General features: G+C 42.8%; 1 protein-coding gene across 1 annotated transcript in view; it reads left to right on the forward strand.

Moving 5' to 3' along the window:
* The first annotated feature begins 2018 nt into the window (after window positions 1-2018).
* Window positions 2019-23747, forward strand: part of TANK (TRAF family member associated NFKB activator) — a 42911-nt gene continuing 21182 nt past the window's right edge. Inside the window, 3 exon segments of the mRNA XM_081336777.1 lie at window positions 2019-2333; window positions 18023-18181; window positions 20905-21013. Coding sequence (XP_081192903.1) covers window positions 18083-18181; window positions 20905-21013 — 208 coding nt within the window. The 5' untranslated portion in view covers window positions 2019-2333; window positions 18023-18082.

Consider the following 23747-nt stretch of genomic DNA (forward strand, 5'->3'; position numbering starts at 1 on the left):
GGGGAGGTAGGGGGGGAGGAGGGAGGGGGAAGGGGGGTTTTTTAAAGGAAAATTGTATTTTAAAACTTTTCAATAAAAAAAAAATAGTAAAGTTCCTTCATGCTGATACAAGTGAATGTCATGTGAACAACCAGGCTGGCTTTTCATTATTACCAGGGAATATGATTTTTCCATCTCTACATAATGAGGTCTCCCACCCATTAGTTTGGACAATATCACAAGATTCGCTAATACAATTTTGTGTTTAAGGTAGGGTACCTGCTCATCTAGAAGTATCCCGTGTTGGTAAGGGATAAGAATAAATTCTGGCTTTGAAAGTTCTGTCTCTTTTCTATGTCTAAAAGTGTCTAAATTAAAAGCAATATGCTGTTCACATAATCTGCTGATCACTTTTTTCCAAAATGGACCTGTTACATAGAGTTAGTTCATACATTCTAAAATTCTTTTCATTTTTCCAGGGTACACTTTAGTGCCTTTAACATTTGTACAATACCTTGCAATAACATACATAATCATTACATCAATGCATAATTATATATAATGTACCGGGCATCACAGCTGTGACAACACAGCAAATTGTTTTCCTTTTTTGCAAAATACACATCTACACATGTTGATAGAGGATAGAGTTTTTGTCTGGGGTAAGATTCTCTTCCTTGTTAAGAATCTTTCCAAAATCTATATATGATCTTTTTTTGTTCTAATGGCGTCAATTATAACCTCCTGTTTTCTTCAGTAAAATAGAAGTAATGGTTTTAGATCACAGAAGAGCAGAATTGTTCCACTTTAGGCCACGTGAGCTCTGCCAATCCAGATGGGCTTGATTTTCTCAGGATTCTGTTGCAGCAAGCAAAGTAGACTGCAAACATATATGGGAGTTGACCATAGTTTCCCTTTTTTCCAACTGAATCTGTCTGTGATCCATCTGTTTTCTTCCTTCCTGCAAATACATTGCTAGCTTTACTGGTGATCAGAGATTCACTTATTTTTTACATATCTGTTGCAGAAGCTAAATATTTAGCCACTAGTATAATAAAATAAAGCTTTATACAAGGCACTGTCCAAATGTTTAATCTTTATGTTGCAATTAAAGTATAACAAGCCACCATCAGCCACCAAACTAGTTAGTTAATGGGAAATACTGAAAATGTCAATAGCTGTTTTGTCTCATATACTGTATGTTCATCTGTAAAACTGCATCTGCAAAACCCACTAAATCATAGTCAGCCACATCTTAAGTCTAGTGTACAACCCTACCCCCCCCATATGTTTCAGTATGTTTGATATCACTTTATAGTTCAATAAGAGGTCCAAACCCAGAAAAAACTGAGACAGGGATAGATGTGCAGGCTGCAAATATTCCAACAACTGCTCCAGGGTAGTAAAGATAACAGAAACATTTGCCTATTTTCTGCTATCTTCTACTATCTGGTGGCCATCCAGATTTTTGTAGTCTAGATAGGATAGGCAGAGCAAATAATCGTCAGGGTAAGCAACAACTTCTACATCTGCAAGGTTCTAGATGTCCATTATGGTGAGCACTTCACTGTAGCTTACTTTAGAAATTAGTAACTAAGCTACTGCCTGATTTGCAGACTTGATCACCTCCTCTCGCTGCCCTTTGGATATCAGACAGGATTAAGCTGTGCTCTTCCCAATCATCATATGATAAAAGTGGCCTCAGTTCAACTAAAATGCTGGGCTCTTCCTGAATGCAACAACCGTATTGTATTGTATACAATAACGCCGTTCTTCCAGGGTGTTTTTCGATTTCTTGGTATAGCCCAGGGGTAGGCAACCTCGGCTCTTTTATGACTCATGGACTTCAACTCCCAGAATTCCTGAGTCAGCATAGCTGACTCAGGAATTCTGGGAGTTGAAGTCCATGAGTCATAAAAGAGCCGAGGTTGCCTACCCCTGGTATAGCCTAACCCTAGGTCCTAGGGAAAGATTGGAGGATTTCCGGGTGGTCCCCCGACCTTGCATTGTGAGAGGCCAAAGGGAGAATACCAGTTTCTCTCATAGGGGAAGCAGAGAAGGCAGCCGCGAGGAGGAGCGCAGGCCGAAGATCTTCCTGTTGTCGGCTCCAACCTGTAGGCGGTGCAGCGACCGGGACTGGGCGCAGCAGCCCAATTCTCCCGGTGGCGTTAGCTGCAGGTGGGCAAGCGGGCAAACCGCGGGCAGAGGCTCTGCCTGCCACTTTTTTCCCCCTCGCTCCCCGCTCACCCAAGCCTGGACAACCAGCAGGCCCGGTGGGCCTTCCTTTCCCGGCGGGGCGACGTGCGGGAGAAGCTCCCCTGCACCGCGCTGCCCAGCCAGAGGCGAGAAGACGGGTGAGGAGGGAAAGCTGAGAGAACAGCCCATTTGCCTTCTTTCTCCGACTAGGACGGGCAGAAAGAGCCCGTCGGGGAACCAAGAAAGCCCGGCGAGGGCAGCAAGGCCGAGATCCGCGTCCCCGCCACCCCCGCCTAGTTAGCCCAGCTGCCGAGAGCTGGCAGGGCTTGACGCAGCGGATCACATGGCGGCGGCGGCGGCTCAGTAGGAAGTTCGCTCTGTTCCTGGGTGGCGCGTCGGAGTTTCGGGCTTGCTCCGAGGCGGTCGGAGCGCGTAGCCGATCACGGCGGGGGCTTCGTAAGTTTCTTCTTGCCTTTATAAGTCGCCCGCTAAGCGGCCGAGCCCACAACTTTTCGCCGACGTTTTTGAACTGTAATGCTTTGCCTTTTCTCTAAAAGCCACATTAACACGAAGTTCTTTCGGTTCCCCCAAAGTTTTTTTTTCCTGTTTCTCTCCCCACCCCCCACCCCCACCCTTTGTAGTTTAGCTAGCTATTCTGCTTCCGTTTTTCTTTCCATTTTAAGCCCTGCCTTCTTAGCTTGGGTAGTCTCTTCACACAGCAAAAAAAAAAAACTTTACCTAGCTACCTTTGGAAAGCTGCCTTGTAAACTCTAACCGTGCAGTTGTAAACAAGCTCTCTTTCTGGTCCGTCTGCCCTAATCCCGGGGCGAACGCTCTCGATTTGAGGTGTGGGCGAAGAGATGCAGTTTAACCTGGGTCTTTTTATTTCCCAGGTCCGCTTTGCCATTGTTTGCCAGGGCCTTTGGGGTCAGTTAGAAAAACGCCACAAGGGTTGCTTATTTCAGCGCCTCTTGTCATTCATAGATTTTATTACAAAGGCGGAAGCGCCTAAGGAGGAAAAACCACTCGGAGGCTCAAGGGGAGAGGCGGCAGGGTGGCTGCTTTGTCTAAAACCAGTTATACCTGGAGCAAAGAGATGGCTTGTTCATTTCCTCTTATAAGTAGCACAAACATTGGAGTGTCGTGTAGCTTCTGAGTGTTTACGAACCAATTGCGGAAGGGCCGAGGACTGGAGAAAACTTCCTGTTCCGGAATCCTTGAACCCAGACCGTGGAAGTTTTTTTATTGCGAAACTACACCTCCGAGAAATTCCAGTGGGCGAGTATTTGAAAAACCAGTCTGCTCTTTCTTCCTAGAAGGATTGCGACTGGAATAGAAATCCTGAAGGCTGTGAAGGTCTTCCTCCACTTTCCCTGAATGGAAAGTTTCCATCTTTGTACTAACAAGAGAGATGGAAATTGCCCCACTGAAGCCTTGTTTGACAATCATCCAATGGACACTATTTCCTGAAAGTAACAAATACATCTAATTAAATCAGAGTGCTTGTTTAGAGTTAGTGGGGTGTGCAAATCCAGGCATACATTTTGTATACTATTTTAGTATGTTATATGAGTGCAGTCAATTGTGAGTGCTTTTGAGAAGCCAAATGTGCTTCTGTTGAAATCAGTGGAATTATTTTTTAATCATATGCAAGGTTTTAACTAAAACAGCTAAGTTCAAATATCTGTAGTCTTGTGTACATTAATTTAGAAGAACGCACCTTTAAAATGATGGGAATCAATTTTAGTTAGATTCATGTGAAGAACAGGGTAAAAAATATGCTCTGATCACTTTCTGAATATGATATAAAGAGTAGCTTTCCCCCCTCTCTTTGGATTCAAGAGCATTAGTCCGCTCCTCTAATACTATGCCTTCTAAAATCTACAACTGACTTTTTTTTATGTCAGCATTGATTTCTGGCAACTGCCTGGGTAAGTCCCTGCAGTTTTCATGGCAAGATTTCAGAAGTGGTTTGCCCTTGCAATCAGGCTGGTCACATTTTGGGCACTTGGTAATAGGCCTACTTTTATGGCCTTTTACAGCATCCCTTGGTATTGTGACCATGATTTATGACTTTTTAGCCAGAAGCTGGCATTTATTTCTGGCTTCCAACAAAAAACATCACAGCAAACAATGGATTTACTTAATAATCACATTTACTTAACAACCACTGCAAAAAAGGTAATTAAATCAAGTGCACTCATGCAGTGACCCACTTAATGAGTATTATGACCTACACCTATGACCATAATTCTAGGTTCAATTATGGTCATAAATCAAGGACTACCTGTAAAGCCAAGGCTGCAATTTTAGCCTGGCAACTTTAGAAGCTAAGTCTGAGATAGTTGAGTCTATCCATACAAAAGCCACAGGTGGCATGGGCAGAGGCAAGATTGGAACAGATTGTTTGCATCAGATGATATGCAAACCACACCATCTTATCAACAATAATGATGTACATACTGACAAAACCTAAATTATGTTACTTTAAAAAAGTCCATTTCCCTCTCCAGATCTGGAATTAGAAAAAAATAGAGCTGAAATGTACTGACAGAACTCACATATCATTCTCAGCCATAATCAAGGTTGCTTAGTTTCAGCTCAGCATCTTATGTGCTAGTTCAGCTCCATTTTTAAGCAAACTAAGCTTTAGGTGATTGTTGAACCCAGCCCAATACAATTTCTCTTCCAAAAAATGGTCATTGAAAATATCTATTTAAACTGTTAAACCACTTAGGCATTTGTCATAATAATGTGGATGTTAAAAACTCCATAGAGGAATTAAAAATTTCTATAAGATTTTTATTCTATCACTTCAACTACATTGATGAGTAAAGCTTGTATCAGTGTAAAAACCTGCTTGTATTCTGATGCTAGGATTAAATTCTATCAAAACATGTCAGAATTACTTTCGGCAATGAACAAAAGAGAAGGGCTATAGCTTTCTCTCCTAATTATGATTAGTTTTATACAAAATTAAAGAATTTCACTTAAGTATAATCATCTTAAATATTTTTAAAAAGAAATTTATCACACACATATAGGCGTACTAGAAAATAACATTTTTAAATAAGGTTTCTATTTCATAATTTCTGAAAGAAAAAGATGGAATGTATTATATGTATGTAGAGTAAGCTTTAAATTAATTAATACAATTGTTCCATTTTCCATGGGGTCCTGGGTAGCCTTTAAGATTCTCCTCTTGGATTCCCACAACTATCTGATGTGCATCTTGTGAGCCTGGTTTTAAAATGACCTACTTGGCAATCACATTGCGAAAAATGATGGATAAAATGAAGACTAACTCTGATTTCATTCTCAAGTATTTCAATGTCATTATTATCCTCCACCCTCTCAATTAACAGTTTCACCCTTCAGTCATTTAATTTGATAATTGTTGAGGTTATGTGGCAGTTACAGGTTAGGTTGTAGAAGAGTAACACAACTCTGGGGTTTGAGCTGTGCATCTCTGAGCCAAGAGAATGATTTGCTTAGAATCAACTGTGAATTTCATGACTAAATAGAGATCAGAATCAAGCTCCATGTCCAGCACTTGTACACTGTTTACATGTAGATTGACTAGACCAGGGGTAGGCAACCTTGGCTCAGGAATTCTGGGAGTTGAAGTCCACGAGTCATAAAAGAGCCAACATTGCCTATTCCTGGACTAGACAATTCTTAATAGTGATATTTAGTTTGCTTTTTCTACACTCCATACTTCTTTGAATTGGTCTGTTTTTTTTTCTTCTGTCAGGTTTTGCATCTCAATGAGCTACTTTGATTCTCAGATATTATCTTTTCATTTGGTTCAGTGAGCCGGTAAATCCCGTGAAATAAGTTCTCCCTATTTTGTCTGCTTTGCTTTGGTGAGTTTTTTGTGTGGTGCACATTCCTTATATCTTAATTTGTATTTTTATCTGTTATTGATTTGAACAAAAAAAATCTACTAAGCAGTTCAGGAACAGACTGGACAAATCTTCCATTTCTTTAAAGAAGGAGATACATTTTTCTTTGATGGCCAATGGGGCAAGTTAAAGTTGTGGAGATTCTTTTCTTTAAAAGAATGCTCATATTTCAGGGGAGGGAGGCTGACCCCAGCATAGTCCAGAATATTCATTTCTCACCAAAAAAAAAACCTTACACAAACCTTAACAATTTAATTAAAACAATTTTTAAGCACTGCCAAACTCTCAAGTTAGAATGCTGAACTTTCATTCAATTTCTCTTGTAGTTTTAGGAGTCTTGCTTAATAAAATCATGCAGGATTTAGTGAACCTGCAACATTTGGGGCAGTTTTCTAGGAATGAGATGACATGTTGATACTTATGGTCCAACTGGCCGACCTGGACTGAGGATGGGGTTTTTTAATATTGTTTTAATTTTATTGGTTTTAGTAATTAATTATGGGGCTTTGTAATTTAATTCTTTTTTAATATTTGTATTACTGTTTTTTATAGCTGTTTTATTGTTGTGAGCCGCCCTGAGTCTTTCGGGAGATAGGGCGGCATATAAGCCTTCATTCTATGTATATGCCTGCTTATTAGGGCTTTCACACACACACCCCAAGCGGCATTATTACAAAGTCAGCTTATTGCCCCCAACAATCTGGGTCCTCATTTTACCTACCTCGGAAGGATGGAAGGCTGACTCAACCTTGAGCCTGGTGGGATGCGAACCTGCACTAATTGCAGGCAGCTGGTGTTACTTAAGGAGGCATTAGCCCACTGCTCCACCAAGGAGCAGTGGGCTAATGCCCATATGTGTGTGTGTGTGTGTGTGTGTGTGTGTGTGTAAGCTATGAAAGTGTGGAAAAATCCTTTCTCCATTTTTTTTCCAGATGCTTGAACCTCTAGTTTATGTTGAATTTGATTTTTGTTGCAAGCAATGTACCTTTCTTGCAATATAGTGTATCTCAAAAATGATGAGGTTTAAATATAAAGGTGGTCTATAAGGATACTCATAAAACTGTCCTATGATATTAGACAATGTGCTAAAAACGTAAATGAAAAGCATTGTTTTGCAATATATGTGTGTCTTATCTGTCTCTTATAACTGAGAGTGGAGGGGCATGTCCTAGGTTTTCAGTAGCTTGTTATAAGAATTGCTTCTTTTTATTTCTTCAAGACAACTTGCAATAATTTGCTAAGCAGTGCATAGTTATTTTCAAGATAATTGTGAGGCAGCTTCAAAACAGCATTTCATATATCAATGCAAAGAATAAACCTTGTTTATCAGGAGATTTCCATTTAATACCATACTTTTAAGTGGACAGGTGTAACCCAAATAACATTTGGCTCACAGCGTGAAACATAAAAATCAGCCACTTTTGTTTCTGTTTAAATTAATGTTCGTACCTTTGAAAGAAGAGTGGGAAAAATTAGGTTAAAAAATGAGAAATGTTTCACCAGAAATATTTCACTAAATCTAATTTGGATTATTGTTTTGAAGAACTGTCTTCCAATTCTATTTCTGATGGTCTTACCTATTTAAAAAGCTGCATTGGCACAGTTGTCTAGCATTTCCTTTAATGGAAACTCCAGTGGAACAATAAATTTAGAAGAGAATCCAGTCTTGTTGATGCCATTTCTTTCAATTATTCTTCAAGAAAGTTTCCTGATCATTCAAGTTAATGCAGTGCAGCTATAATATTTCTATTGCTCCCATTATCTGAATACTGTATGGCAATAATTTTTCAAGCAATTAGTGATTAATTAATACAATTTGGTATCTGGATCTGGTACATAAGGAGGCTTCCCAGCATCTCCTTTTCAGTTTTTCTTTTAATTGTATTGGGTAACTTGGCTCTGCTTCTGATTTTCCTGCATAATGATTTAACTTTAGATGGAAGTTGAGTCATGGGAACTGGACTTCTGTGCTTTGCTGCTTATCCAAGTAGCTTCTTCAGTCTTGGATTAGATAAGACTTGAATAAGCAGTGAATCGTTTCAGACCCAAAATACATCCAGTTGTCCTGAGCCAACTTCCAGACAACTCTACCTAGAAGACAACTGAGAATCTTCATTGACTTAATTTTGGATAGTTTTCAAAGCAACATTTCTCAACTGGATACCCTCCAGAGGGATGGGACTTTGACTTTTGCCATTTATAGCTGAAACATAATTTTCTGCCAATGCCAGCTGAGAATTATTGAACTTCAGCACAACCAGAAAATATTCTGTTTGGAAAAAAATTATTTTAAAGGCTTCGACTGCCATCTCATACTTGCTTCCTAATTTCTGACATCATTGGGGATAGGTCCCAGATAACCTTTTTCTCCATCTGATTCATTTGTATTGAATTGCAACTGATATGGCACCTAAGCCCACTTTTCTTTCAGTTTTAAGTCTATTACAACATCTCTTGGAGAAGAAGTGAAAAACGTCTTCATGGAAACATAAAGTCCAGTTGCCTCTTCAAAAAGTACCTTTGGGACATTACAACAGGGATTTTCAAACTTTTACAGGCTATTTATTTATTTATTTATTTATTTATTTATTCAATTTATATACCGCCCTTCTCCCGTAGGACTCAGGGCGGTTCACAAGGTTTTTAAAAACAATACAACAAATTACAAAACTGAAAATCAATTAAAAACATTATATTGACCTTGAAATAAAACCCCAGTTAAAATACAATTAAAATCCCAATTATGCTATGGAACCAATTAGTTAAGAAAAAAGAATCCCAGAATCCCTGAGTAAGAGACAAAGCTCTCATGGCAGAAAATGGGGAATAAAATTAAATTGTGTTCACTATAGGTTATTTATGCAAATTTATGAATTTCACAAACTTTGTAGCAATTACTTTCCCAGAAAATCTGTCCATTATTCTAAGTCAATGTTTCTCAACCTTGGCAATTTTAAGATGAGTGACTTAAGCACGCTGGCTAGGGAATTCTGGGACTTAAAAGGCCAAACATCTTAAAAGTTGCCAAAGTTGAGAAACAGTTATTTTAAATAGAAAATTTAAAGATTTCAGCTTACCAAAGTTAAAACTAGAGTTACACAATTCTAGTTACACAATAGGAGGCTGATGTTTCAACCAAACAAATCAAAGTTCAATGACACGGGTATGATGGCTATTCTTGAGGAAAATTGTACCGATGTCCCTGGTTGTGTTTGGGCTTTTGATTTGTCTTTAAACTCTCACAGAATCTCATCAAGTTCTTGCAGAACCTTAAGGTTCCATAGAAAAGTTTCCAAAGCCACTTGGGCGCCCTGTGAGCAGCGTTCAGACATTTTCAAGGGGGGTAGCGGATGGGCAGATCAAAGCCTGCAGCTTCAGCTTTCTTTCATATAGTGTGAATTTAATCCATCACATGCATACTGCTTTGAGATTTGTATTTCTAGACAGGTGTGTAGTTTCCTTCCTCTGCATATAGAATTTATATTTGGGGGCTGCCTGTCTTACCAACAGTTCTAGGTCCTTTTATCTCTGTGTTGGGATCAGTTTGTTTCAAAAGGATGGGATGGCAACCTGTAAGCTATGACCTCCCGTTGTGATCTTCAGACCCCCTAAAACCTCTCCCTCCTTTCCCTCCAATGTTGAGACCTGTAACAGAATATGAGTTTTGATGCTGTCACGGAGGAACAATGCCCACAGATTGTGTACAGGTGGTCCTCGACTTATGACCACAATTGACCCCAAAAATTTTGTTGCTAAGCGAGAGTTGTTAAATGAATTTTGCCCCATTTTACAACCTTTCTTGCAACAGTACTAAAGTGGATAACTGCTGTTGTTAGGTTAGTAACATGGTTGTTAAGTGAATCTGGCTTTCACATTGACTTTGCTTGTCAGAAGGTCCCAAAAGGGGATCGCACGACCCCGGGATGCTGCAACCATCATACATATGAGTCAGTTGCCAAGCATCTGAATTTTGATCACATGACCATGGGGATGCTGCAACGGTTCTAAGTGTGCAAAACAGTCATAAATCACTTTTTTCAATGCTGTTTTGTAAGTCAGGGACTACCTGTACTGTATTTGCCCATTCTTTAAAAAAAATTCTCTTTTTCTCCCAAAGAGTATATTTTATGCTTCCTTGTTTATTTCAAAAAAAAAATTAAAAAAGAAGTACCTGTCATGGAAGCCCTGCGAAGCAATTGCCGTAATCAAGGCCAAGTGTCCGTTTCTCTCCCTAGTCCTAGTCCTGCCTAGCTAATTGACCTGATGCATTAATTATCAAGATGCTCTCATCCCCATTTTGAAGAAAGACACAATATTTGGCAGAACAATGCAAATGTCTTTATAGTCCCCCCCCCCTATGTTGTGGATGCCAATTTGTGACATTTATCAAACTCTGACACATTTGGCTACTGTTGGGTTGGAAAGCTCAGCAATTGTAGAAACATAACACCATGGCAACAGTTGTCATAAATATAGAATTAATAGTTCCCTAGGGCTCTAATCCTGTACCTTTTTCTCACAGTATTCAATGGGGCTCATTTTTGAGTTAACATGAGCATTGCTGGACCATGAAAGAACATGGAAAGAGGAGACGGCATTAAGGCCAGATCAAATATGCCTTCTCAGTCTTACAGGGGGAAAGAGTTCATTTTAGCCCAACCAAGTGAAGCATTTGACTAGTCCTCTGGGAAAATACTGAGTAATTTTTGACTTTTCATTCAGATCTCACTCCTTCAGGATGGTTGCACAATGGATGGAATCGGCTGGAATTACTTTCGCCTCTTTGAGTTCCATCTAGCGTCTATCCAAATAAGCCATTTAAAGATGGACATTTAAATCTCTTAAGCAACCATCTTGAGCTTACAAATTTCAGTAAATTCCTTGTGTTTGGTGACACTTATGAGTTAACTGGCTTGAGAATGCACTATTAGAAATCTTTATAAACCATTATGTTTCAGTTAAAATGAATGCAAAGGATCTGAGCAGGAGTAAGGGCTCCTTAAAAAAAATAGTTTTCCCTCAATGATAAATAGGGAAGCAAAAGAATGCTGGTGCCAAAGTTGACTCTGTTTAAATTAGAAATTTGTCACATTTAATTAATTATGTTCTGGAAGCTGTTCTTGTTTGTTTGGTATGAAATCTGAGGAAAGATAATTGGTTTTGGTTTTTCAACTAGCATTAAATCTGTGGTTAAAGAGAACTGTGCAATATTTTGGTCTACATAGGGAATAAGGACTGTTCCAGCCCGTAGTAACTTTCATTATTGGTATTGCATTAGATGGTCTCATATTTTAAAGAAATTATAGTGGCAACTTGAGTATTTTCCTTACATATTCACACTACATCTTGTATTTGTGTTGTCACATAATAGCGTGCTGCAAACAGGCTTAGCTAATAGATTAATCTCCTAAATGCCTTGTCCACTGATCATTTAGGTTTAAAATAACTCTTCAATTTTTACCTATTTTTATTCTGTTATAGTTTTACTGTAATAGGGCAATATTAAATGGGAGATTATATTTCACTGCTTTGTTAGCAGGTTAAATTGTCTCAAAATTCAGTATTTCAAAAGAAAACCCATTGTAATAGCAAAGGATTTTGAAGATGGCTTCTTGCGTAGCCCAGTTTCAATATTTTTCAGTCTGTTTATAAGGTACCCTCATTGTAACTTTTAAGACATATGTGACTTGGATTAAATTAACTTAAAACCCTGCTTTTTCATCTCATTAATTTATTTAGGCATTAGGATTTTTTGGAAAAACATTTTTTTCCTCCACTGACTTTTTAAAGTCACACTTAGTGGTAGAATTAAAACCTTTTGAATGGTTTCTCCCAAGTCTTGAAGTGTGTCTCCAAGATCGGTCTACTTCTTTCTCTGTTAATAGATGTTTCTATTAATTTTAAGTGTTTATTGGATTGTTGAAGAGAGTTTTAACCAGGTCATTCTCTTTTTTATTGATTTTTAATAATCTTATAATGAAACTGTATACCGTATATACTTGAGTATAAGCCGACTCGAGTATAAGCCGAGACCCCCAATTTCACCCCCAAAAACTGGAAAAAGTTATTGACTCGAGTATAAGCCGATCCGCCGTTCTGCAAGCCTCTGCCGCCAGCAGAGGCTCGATCCGCCATTTTGCAAGCCTGAATACACAGGAATACCCTGTGTGGCCGCGGCTCGTCGGCAGGTCTCCGTTCCTCCTGCCGACCTTTGGGGAGGTTTGGGCGCCTCCCCAAACCTCGGCAGGTCTCCGTTCCTCCTGCCGACCTTTGGGGAGGTTTGGGCGCCTCCCCAAACCTCCCCAAACCTCGGCAGGTCTCCGTTCCTCCTGCCGACCTTTGGGGAGGTTTGGGCGCCTCCCCAAACCTCGGCAGGTCTCCGTTCCTCCTGCCGACCTTTGGGGAGGTTTGGGCGCCTTCCCAAACCTCTGCAGGTCTCCGTTCCTCCGCGCAAACCTGCCGACCTTTGGGGAGGTTTGGGCGCCTCCCCAAACCTCGGCAGGTCTCCGTTCCTCCTGCCGACCTTTGGGGAGGTTTGGGCGCCTCCCCAAACCTCCCCAAACCTCGGCAGGTCTCCGTTCCTCCTGCCGACCTTTGGGGAGGTTTGGGCGCCTCCCCAAACCTCCCCAAACCTCGGCAGGTCTCCGTTCCTCCTGCCGACCTTTGGGGAGGTTTGGGCGCCTCCCCAAACCTCGGCAGGTCTCCGTTCCTCCTGCCGACCTTTGGGGAGGTTTGGGCGCCTCCCCAAACCTCGGCAGGTCTCCGTTCCTCCTGCCGACCTTTGGGGAGGTTTGGGCGCCTCCCCAAACCTCCCCAAACCTCGGCAGGTCTCCGTTCCTCCTGCCGACCTTTGGGGAGGTTTGGGCGCCTCCCCAAACCTCCCCAAACCTCGGCAGGTCTCCGTTCCTCCGCGCAGACCTGCCGACCTTTGGGGAGGTTTGGGCGCCTCCCCAAACCTCGGCAGGTCTCCGTTCCTCCTGCCGACCTTTGGGGAGGTTTGGGCGCCTCCCCAAACCTCGGCAGGTCTCCGTTCCTCCTGCCGACCTTTGGGGAGGTTTGGGCGCCTCCCCAAACCTCCCCAAACCTCGGCAGGTCTCCGTTCCTCCGCGCAGACCTGCCGAGGTTTGGGGAGGTTTGGGCGCCTCCCCAAACCTCCCCAAACCTCGGCAGGTCTCCGTTCCTGTTTGGGGAGGTTTGGGCGCCTCCCCAAACCTCGGCAGGTCTCCGTTCCTCCGCGCAAACCTGCCGACCTTTGGGGAGGTTTGGGCGCCTCCCCAAACCTCCCCAAACCTCGGCAGGTCTCCGTTCCTGTTTGGGGAGGTTTGGGCGCCTCCCCAAACCTCCCCAAACCTCGGCAGGTCTCCGTTCCTCCGCGCAGACCTGCCGACCTTTGGGGAGGTTTGGGCGCCTCCCCAAACGTCCCCAAACCTCGGCAGGTCTCCGTTCCTGTTTGGGGAGGTTTGGGCGCCTCCCCAAACCTCCCCAAACCTCGGCAGGTCTCCGTTCCTCCGCGCAGACCTGCCGACCTTTGGGGAGGTTTGGGCGCCTCCCCAAACGTCCCCAAACCTCGGCAGGTCTCCGTTCCTGTTTGGGGAGGTTTGGGCGCCTCCCCAAACCTCCGCAAACCTCGGCAGGTCTCCGTTCCTCCGCGCAGACCTGCCGACGTTTGGGGAGGTTTGGGGAGGCGCCCAAACCTCCCCAAAGGTCGGCAGGAAGAACGGAGACCTGCCGAGGTTTGGGGAGGTTTGGGGAGGCGCCCAAACCTCCCCAAAGGTCGGCAGGAGGAACGGAGACCTGCCGAGGTTTGGGGACGTTTGGGGAGGCGCCCAAACCTCCCCAAACAGGAACGGAGACCTGCCGAGGTTTGGGGAGGTTTGGGGAGGCGCCCAAACCTCCCCAAACGTCGGCAGGTCTGCGCGGAGGAACGGAGACCTGCCGAGGTTTGGGGAGGTTTGGGGAGGCGCCCAAACCTCCCCAAACAGGAACGGAGACCTGCCGAGGTTTGGGGACGTTTGGGGAGGCGCCCAAACCTCCCCAAAGGTCGGCAGGTCTGCGCGGAGGAACGGAGACCTGCCGAGGTTTGGGGAGGCGCCCAAACCTCCCCAAACAGGAACGGAGACCTGCCGAGGTTTGGGGAGGTTTGGGGAGGCGCCCAAACCTCCCCAAACGTCGGCAGGTCTGCGCGGAGGAACGGAGACCTGCCGAGGTTTGGGGAGGTTTGGGGAGGCGCCCAAACCTCCCCAAACAGGAACGGAGACCTGCCGAGGTTTGGGGACGTTTGGGGAGGCGCCCAAACCTCCCCAAAGGTCGGCAGGTCTGCGCGGAGGAACGGAGACCTGCCGAGGTTTGGGGAGGCGCCCAAACCTCCCCAAACAGGAACGGAGACCTGCCGAGGTTTGGGGAGGTTTGGGGAGGCGCCCAAACCTACCCAAACGTCGGCAGGTCTGCGCGGAGGAACGGAGACCTGCCGAGGTTTGGGGAGGTTTGGGGAGGCGCCCAAACCTCCCCAAACAGGAACGGAGACCTGCCGAGGTTTGGGGAGGCGCCCAAACCTCCCCAAAGGTCGGCAGGAAGAACGGAGACCTGCCGAGGTTTGGGGAGGTTTGGGGAGGCGCCCAAACCTCCCCAAACAGGAACGGAGACCTGCCGAGGTTTGGGGAGGTTTGGGGAGGCGCCCAAACCTCCCCAAACGTCGGCAGGTCTGCGCGGAGGAACGGAGACCTGCCGAGGTTTGGGGAGGCGCCCAAACCTCCCCAAAGGTCGGCAGGAGGAACGGAGACCTGCCGAGGTTTGGGGAGGTTTGGGGAGGCGCCCAAACCTCCCCAAAGGTCGGCAGGAGGAACGGAGACCTGCCGAGGTTTGGGGAGGTTTGGGGAGGCGCCCAAACCTCCCCAAAGGTCGGCAGGAGGAACGGAGACCTGCCGAGGTTTGGGGAGGTTTGGGGAGGCGCCCAAACCTCCCCAAACGTCGGCAGGTCTGCGCGGAGGAACGGAGACCTGCCGAGGTTTGGGGAGGCGCCCAAACCTCCCCAAACGTCGGCAAGTCTCCGTTCCTCCGCGCCCTGCCTGCCTGCTTCTTTCCGCTGCGGAAAGAAGCAGGCAGGCAAGGCGCGGAGTTTGGGGAGGTGCGCGCGCACCTCCCCAAACCTCCCCAAACTTCGGCAGGTCTCGGACGGCGGTGGCTTGGGAGAGGTGCGGGCGATCCCGGAAGCACCAAAGCCTCGGCCGCGCACAAGTCCTCGGTAAGTTTTTTTGTTGACTGGAGTATAAGCCGAAGTGGAATTTTTCAGCCCAAAAAGTGGGCTGAAAAATTCGGCTTATACTCAAGTATATACGGTAATTACATTAGTCACTGCAAAAAATAATATAACTTTTTAATAATTAAGCAATAATCTATATATAGATTGTTATGTCTAAACATTAAAGACTGTGGCTAAGGATGGTGTGCCTATGACAATTTGATGTTGGGTTTTTCCTTTGTTTTTAACTTTTCAAATGTCAACTCTTACTAATCACCATTAGAAAACAAATTACTGGGCTAGATGGACCTTCTGATTTAAAGAAAATAATTTTCCTGTTTTCTTTGGGATAAATTCTCGTGTTTTCCTTTTTCTTACCCTCTTCCAATAAGCCTCCTAGCAGTAACTAATGTGTTTTTTTTCTTATCACTTCAGTTTTTTAAAAGAAAGGTACAGGATTAGAATGTTATCACGCTTTGTCATTTTTGTTTTGCATCTTTCTAACCTGATTCATAAGCCAGGGTTTGCTTAATTATGATTTCTTGAATGGCTGTATTCACACAGTCCGCTGTGCCTTTATGGCTTAAACCAGGATTCCCCAATACCCCGGACAGCAGGCCAAAACCACTCTGGGGCTGTTAGGAACTGGGATACGCAAACGGCGGGTGAGCAAGCAGAGCTTCATCTGCACATGTGCACCACCTCCCCAGAAAGGTTGGGGACCCCTGGCTTAAGCCATAGATAATTCCTGCTGATCTTCCAGGAAAATGGATGATGGTTTCAGCCTTTACTCCTCGTGGTGGTTCCCAAACTGTGGGCCATGGATTCCTTGGAGGCTGTGGAGTTATTAGAGGGCATTCATTTATACACCAAACATGCAAAACAAAACAAAAAAAAAACCATTCACATAGATCTTCTGTAAATACTGCTTGGAATGAAGTGAGACAGAAATACTCACTGGACTAAGAGAGAGACGGAGAGGAATAGTGCTCATCTGTTTAGCCTGTTCCTTCCTTCCTTCCTTCCTCCCGGCCAGTGGCAGTATTTCTGTCCCTCCCAGGATACCCAGTGTACGCAGGGCTACCTGCCATGGTAACATTCCTGGCGTTATTTCTGGCTACGATGCCTGTAAGCTGCCCATGGATGCTCCCATATCCTAACAACCTGTCCAGTCCTGTGAGGATGGCAAGCTCAGGAAAAAGAACCATTTTCTGGGAATATCTTATTGGTCATAGGATAATGTAACAAAATCCTAAAATCCTGCCAAAGCATACCGGTAATTAAGGTACAGTCACCTCCTTTCTCATGCTGTCCCCTTCGCTGGACTCAAGAATCTCTTCTATTATAGCCTTTAATTCCTTCACCTACCAACCTGCCTAAGGCTTTCACGCATTCCATTACGTGACCCCATAGCCACCACAGGGTCTCCAGTTATTTTGCTGTATTTAGCTACTCTTACCAGGACTTCCCACTCGTCCCTTCCATTCCAACCTCCACTTACTTTTTCTTTCTCCCATCACCATTGGATGTCTGAGCTCTCAGCAATGTACTAGCAGCTTCTTCTAGCCCCTTTTCTCACTGGGAGATGAGAAGACAAAGCCATATGGCAAAAGCAGAGGAATTGCCACAGCTCCACCCATCTGATCCCACACTACCAGTGGGAACCCTTCACCCATCTGGAAACTCCCATGATGCATACAAGCTGATGTTCATCTGAGTGGCCAGTCTCACCTGTATACACACATCCATCACATCCTGCTAACTCCTAGTAGCAAATCAGGGAGAGTACTATTGCTTCTGTAAGCATGCACAAAGACCATCCTCACTCAAATAAGGAAATACATATGGGCAGGTGGAATCATATTTTTAAAAATGTTTGTTTATAGCTCTTTTACTTCTTTCTGGAGGGGAGCAGGTATGAATGGACTGTTTTAGTGGGTTGCCAGAAAGCTTGCTTTATAGAATAGTAGTTAACCTTGCCTAGCCTGAATAAATAGTTGCATCTACATGGAACATGCACATATAATTTATAAAATCCAGATTCATTTAAAAGCATTATCTGTGGTTACTGAATTCATAGTAGCTGTTTGTTTCATTTCGTGCATTACAGGTAGACCTTGACTTACAACAGTTCATTTGGTAAACATTCAAAGTTACGATGACACTGAAAAAAGTGACTTATGACCCTTTTGCACACTAACGTTGCAGTGTCCCCACAGTCACGTGATCAAATGGCCCCATAGTCACGTGATCAAAATTCAGACACTTGGCAACTAATTCATATTTATTACAATTGTCACCTTTTGCAACCTTCTGACAAAGTCAATGGGGAAGCCAGATTCACTTAACAACCGTGTTACTAACTTAACAACTGCCATGATTTACTTTAGTACTGTGGCAAGAAAGGTTGCAAAATGGGGCAAAATTCACTTACAACTGTTTTACTTGGCAAAATAATTTTTACGCTCAGTTGTGGTCATAAATCAAGGAATACTTGTATCTGGAGTATCAAGGTATCAATGTTAAAAAGAGATCCTCAAATTAAAGTGGGGGGGGGGGCAAGCCTTGTTTTGGAAAAAAAAATCCAAATAGTGTTAAATGGGATATCACCATATTGCTCCATTAGTTGCTCTTTTCTCTGGACAAATGTGAAGCAGCAAACTACGGTAATCTATAATAACCGATATCTTTCTTTTTTTTAAAGTAATTTAACCAAATCTGCTGCATTCATAATCTCTTCAGTGATGAAATATTGCTGGGAAGTATGGATAAAAATATTGCAGAGCAGCTTAATAAGGCATATGAAGCATTTCGACAGGCGTGTATGGAGAGAGACTCTGCTAGCAAAGAACTAAAGCAAAAAGTACGTATGTTTTAATAACTAATCCTATGAGTTAAGATTTCCTTTAAGATCACTTCTGAGAAAAAAGGTCAACTCAGATATCCTACACTGCAGAAATATTCAGTGTAGTTCAGTAATGCTATGTTGATTATCTGCCAAAATCATGCAATCACAATATAATGCTGTGCCACGCTAAAGATAGTATTTTCTGTTTATGAAACTGAATTTTGTGTCTATCAAGGATAGTTTGAATTTCTCTTTTAACTCTTAGGCAGCTTTGACATGTATCTACCAGTTGCCTCTTGGATTGCCTTTGTCAAAGAATACTCGGCTTGCAAGGAGAGAGAGATAGTCAGGAAGTTGATAGTAGGGGAAGAACAGTCTCCCACATTTGCAAGAGGAAACAGTAAGGAAACAGGCATGTGAAATGTTTTTTTGTTGGTGCTTTGTATTACGGAAGTAGTGTTAAACTTAGTCTTAGTGTTAAACTTAAAAACATAGTCTAGTGCAGTATTTCTCACCCTATTTTGCAATACTGCATCCTATGACACAATATTTAATATAGCAGTAGTTCTATGGCACACCAGAAAATGATTGATCATATATAGTGTGCCTATTTTTAAATATGTAACATAAGGTTTGAAGGAAATTTATATAATTTTTTAAAAAAATATCTGCACTGTATTAAACATACAGATTATACATTTATACACACACACACACACACACACACACATATACACACACAGGCAAATAAGACAAAAATCTTGTGGCACACTAAAAACACCTGTATGCTGCAGCACACTACTGAGACCCACTGGTCTAGGGACATTATAGGGAGATGAGAGGAATATACTATAGCTCAGCGGTTTTGCATACAGAAGCGTCCTTATTTAATTGGCATCTTTATATAAAAACCATCGAACAAAAATGTGCTAATAAGTTCTAGGAAAGCTGAAGTAAGATCATAAACACAGAGATAGTTTCACTAGCAATCACTTCACTTAACAACCGAGTTGTCAGTCGCAATTGTAGTCACTAAACAAGGACTACCTTTACTGGGTTCGCTATAGATGAGTCTCATCCATAGTTCTGCAGCCATGCAGGAAGCCTTTGGGCTTTTGCTCACACCCTTTTGGATTTTCGCTTTTCATTTCAAATGAAACACCATAGAACTGGGGTTTGTCTCCCTTCTATTTGAGGAGATCTAAGAAGTATTCAAGCAGTTGTCTATCTGCTGCTTATCAGTGTCATCTGATAATTCTAAAATATATTGCTGGTGGTTTTATTTGTAAATGTTTCCCAGTGAAAGTTTTTGCCTAGAGAAGTTTGTTTATTGAACAGTCAAATGGTTCTTTTTCTTAGCCTGAATGAAAGGCCTCTAAATGGTACAGTAGACAATTTAACAAAACTCAGTTTAGTGGTCCCACCAATGCAGAGGACAAAATCTGTCCCTGTGCTGTATGCTTCTGCGCCTCTGTGATATCCTGATTACCATTTAATACATTAACCAAATAAGTGGATTGTTTGTGTGTGTGTCAAATGCCATTTGGATTCTCCCTTTCCTTAATTAGTTCATTGCTTTGAAGTTTTCTCTACTTAAATTCCCAAGGGCAAAGTACAAGGCAGTTGCTTAAAGTTTGTCAACTTATTACTGTCTCCCATTTAACTTGGGGTGACTTAAAGAAGAGGCTTTTGCTCCGGTGACCCCTCCTCCCTTTTACTGTATGGTCTCACGAACTGGTTGGAGCATCTGTCAGTTTGTGGCTGATGGTGGATTCTGGTTGGCCACTTGTTTTGCTAGACTCTGCAGATCGAAACTGTGTCAAATGCATAGAAGCCGGAGTCATCACAGCCAGATGGTACTCAATACAGATGGATATTTGGTTGTCAAGTATATCTTGTAGTTACCAACTTGTTGCTGCCATCTGACTCTAAAAGAATCACTTGTGCACGCTGGCTGTCAAAAGCATCTTTTCTTCTGTCTGTTTTAGCTGTCATGAGTGTGCTCTGTACAGAAGCGTTGACAAGACATTGCTGTTGTACATTTTCAATTTGGGTCTTAATGACTTTCTCTTCCTTCTGCTTCCTGAGGTCATCCAGGCTGCTCAAATATACTGACCTCTTTGCCTTTCAATGGGCTTATAGTGCAGTTATTGCTATATCCTGAGCTTTTATTGTGTTTTGAGATAGTTGCACCCTTTCCGTTGCTTGCTCAAAGCTATGGTTTTCAGAAGTGGAAGATTAAAAAAAAATGAAGTTGTGGCATTGCTATTGTTCCACCAAATAACTCATCTGTCTATGCCAGAAAGCGAATTGTTTTCTTGTCCATAATTGTCTTGTCAAAAGTGGAAAAAATCCAGAACTTCTTTTAAAATGGCAGTATAGTACAGGACAGTAGATAAAACTTGAGTACAGCCATGCAAATGATACTGGTATTTTTGACAAGTCACTGTTTTGCAGCCACACTTTCCTTTATCAGATTATTGTGAAGTAAATGGGGGGGCAGGTGTTAAACCCTTATATTCCACCCTGGTTCCTCAGAACAACCATGAAATGAGAATACAATAAATGAACATAAGGGAAACAAGATACATGGGCTCCTTGAGTATAAAATCAAGCTAGAGTTTTGAGGCAGTAGATCTAAGTGCTAATGCCATGGCATAGGCGTTCTTTGTGCCTGTCTGAGGTAAAACCTATTCAGCAACATAAAATGATTGCTTCCAATTACACTATCGTTACAGACAGACAGCTATGAGAAGCAGATACATCAACAGCAGGAAAAAATTGAATTTCTAATGAGTATTGTTACAAAACTCAAATCACAGTTGGCTTCTATGACTGCCAACAGAGGTAGGTAGTTTCCATCCTGCTTTTCTACCGACTATCTCCCTGTTTGTGTCTCTTGCCATCCGTGAGTATCTCGTTTGTGTGTCTGTCTTGTGTGTATGTCGTCACACGATTCTAGGTTTTTTCCCACGTGATCCACCTAATACTGGTAATATCTACATTAAAAACTTTTTTAAAAAGAACAGTCAGTCTCTTATAAGCTGATCTGCCTCCATTCAGAATTGAATTACAGAAGCAAAATCTGCTCACCATTTTATAGCATAAGAGGCTGATGTATGAATATTGAACAAGAAATTGGGATTAGTAAAAATTAAGGCACTGATTTTAACTGGCCAAAATGGCGGGCTATAGGGCAAAACTTTTTCAACCAAGATACTTCAAATATCACTTACAAAATGTGTCCAACCTCCAAGACCCATGGAATTAAAATTTGGCAAATTTTTATAAAACATGACATAAACAATATTATTAAACAGTTTATGACATAATACGAAATATCATAGAACATTTCCCGTGCCGGTGTTTTATTGTGCTATACAGTTCAGTGGAAGAACTAAAGAGCCTCTTGTTGCGGGTAAAGAAGGAGAGTACAAAACTTGGATTGAAACTTAACATTAAGAAAACCAAGATCATGGCATCCGGCCCTCTCAATTCCTGGCAAATAGATGGGGAAGAAATGGAGGTAGTGACAGATTTTATTTTCCTGGGCTCCAAGATCACTGCAGATGGGGACTGTAGCCAAGAAATTAAAAGACGCTTGCTCCTCGGGAGGAAAGCCATGGCAAATCTTGACAGCACACTAAAAAGCAGAGACATCACCCTGTCAACAAAAGTGCGTATAGTCAAGGCTATGGTCTTCCCAGTTGCAATGTATGGCAGTGAAAGTTGGACCATAAAAAAGGCTGAGCGCCAAAGAATTGAGGCCTTTGAACTATGGTGCTGGAGAAGACTCCTGCGAGTCCCTGCAAGGCGATCAAACCGGTCAGTCCTAGAGGAGATCAACCCTGACTGCTCTTTAGAAGGTCAGATCCTGAAGCTAAAACTCAAATACTTTGGCCACCTAATGAGAAGAAAGGACTCACTGGAGAAGAGCCTAGTGCTGGGAAAGATTGAGGGCAAGAGAAGAAGGGGATGACAGAGAATGAGGTGGCTGGATGGAGTGAATGAAGAAGTAGGCGTGAGCTTAAATGGACTCCAGAAGATGGTAGAGGACAGGAAGGCCTGGAGGAACGTTGTCCATAGGGTCGCGATGGGTCGGACACAACTTCGCAGCTAACAACAAAACAGTTCAGTGTGGGCTATTTTCAAAGCAGATACATCTCTGAATATATCCCAAATGTTCCAGTGAAGTCAGTAAATTGAAGGCATTGGAGAATCTGGTAAGGAAATATATTTGAAAGGATGACCCAAGGTGTCATGGGTTATCTAGTGAAATCCTAAAAGGGGAAAAAGTGAAGGAAACAGTGGATCAACAATATTTTTGGCAATCCATTCTGGATGTTATTTCTGCTTCCTCCAGTTGGCACCTTCCATCCAGTCTTGAAAATATTCCACTTTTCAGCCTAATCACTTGATCACTTTTTTGGATCTTGCCCTTTAAAACTGCTAATACTGTGCTACTGTACATTGAACTTACTTTCTCTGTGCTATATCATAACTAATGAAAAGCATTTTAAAAATGTAAAACTTCAACTTTAGAAGCCACGGATAACAGCTAAAGCAATAGGATTCATATTTAAGGTAACGTATAGAAAGTGTCTGTCCCACATTCGCTAAGTCCTTATGTGGTTTGATTTTGACACTACGTTTTGTATGAGGTTATCCTTGTGTTTTTGTATAAAGTGGACACCCCTCCACAGCACCAACAGCCCTGTGCCAACACAGATCTTGTTTTCTGCCCCAGCCTGCCACCGATCCCATCACACACAGCCCCTTGAGTCCCCTCAGTCACCCCCCCCGTGCCATCGTTGCCACCCACCACCCAATTGGCTGGCAGCTTCTTGTCCCGTGGAGCAAAATGCCCAGGACAAACAGTGCCTAGGGGAAAGGGCCAGGCAGAGGGGCTGGGGGCAGAGGGCCAGGGGCCCATTGGCCATGGAGAATTGCTGGGGGAGCCAGCAGAGGAGGAAAGTTAGCTGCAAATGGGCTGAGGCTCATAGCTGGGGGCAAAGTGGGCGCAGCCAATGGTGGGAGCCTAAAGGTCCTAGATTCCTGTATTATAGCAATAGCACTTAGACTTATATACCGCTCCATAGTGCTTTATAGCAGGGTTTTTCAACCTTTTCACAGATTGTACCTGTGCTGCCACCACGTGGCTGGGTGGAGAATAGTACCACTTTTAGGACAAGGCAATATTTGAGTAATACCAGTGCTTAGCAAGGTGTCAAAAACTTGATGACTAAAAAAAGGGGGGGGGATTTTGGGTTTTACTGAATAGAGTCATTTGTTGTTATAGAAATGGCTAGTTTATAATATTATGGAAAAGTAAAAAGTTGAGGTTCAGTGTTAATGCTTCCTTATACTGCAACAGAGGAAGTCTGTTCTTTTTCCCTTCTCCCCCTCACTTTTTCCCTCTTTCTCCTCCCCACAGTTTCCTACTACTTGCTTTTGTATTTTTGTATTTTATTCTATAAGCTAATAAAATATTACAAACTGTAGAAAAAAGGAAAAAAATTACCAGTTTTAATTTCTTTGGTGGCTGTTCCTTTGCTGAATCATTTTCCCTTTGCACTGACAA

The sequence above is a fragment of the Vipera berus genome, assembly GCF_964194415.1.
Source record: "Vipera berus genome assembly, chromosome: 1".
NCBI lineage: Eukaryota > Metazoa > Chordata > Lepidosauria > Squamata > Viperidae > Vipera > Vipera berus.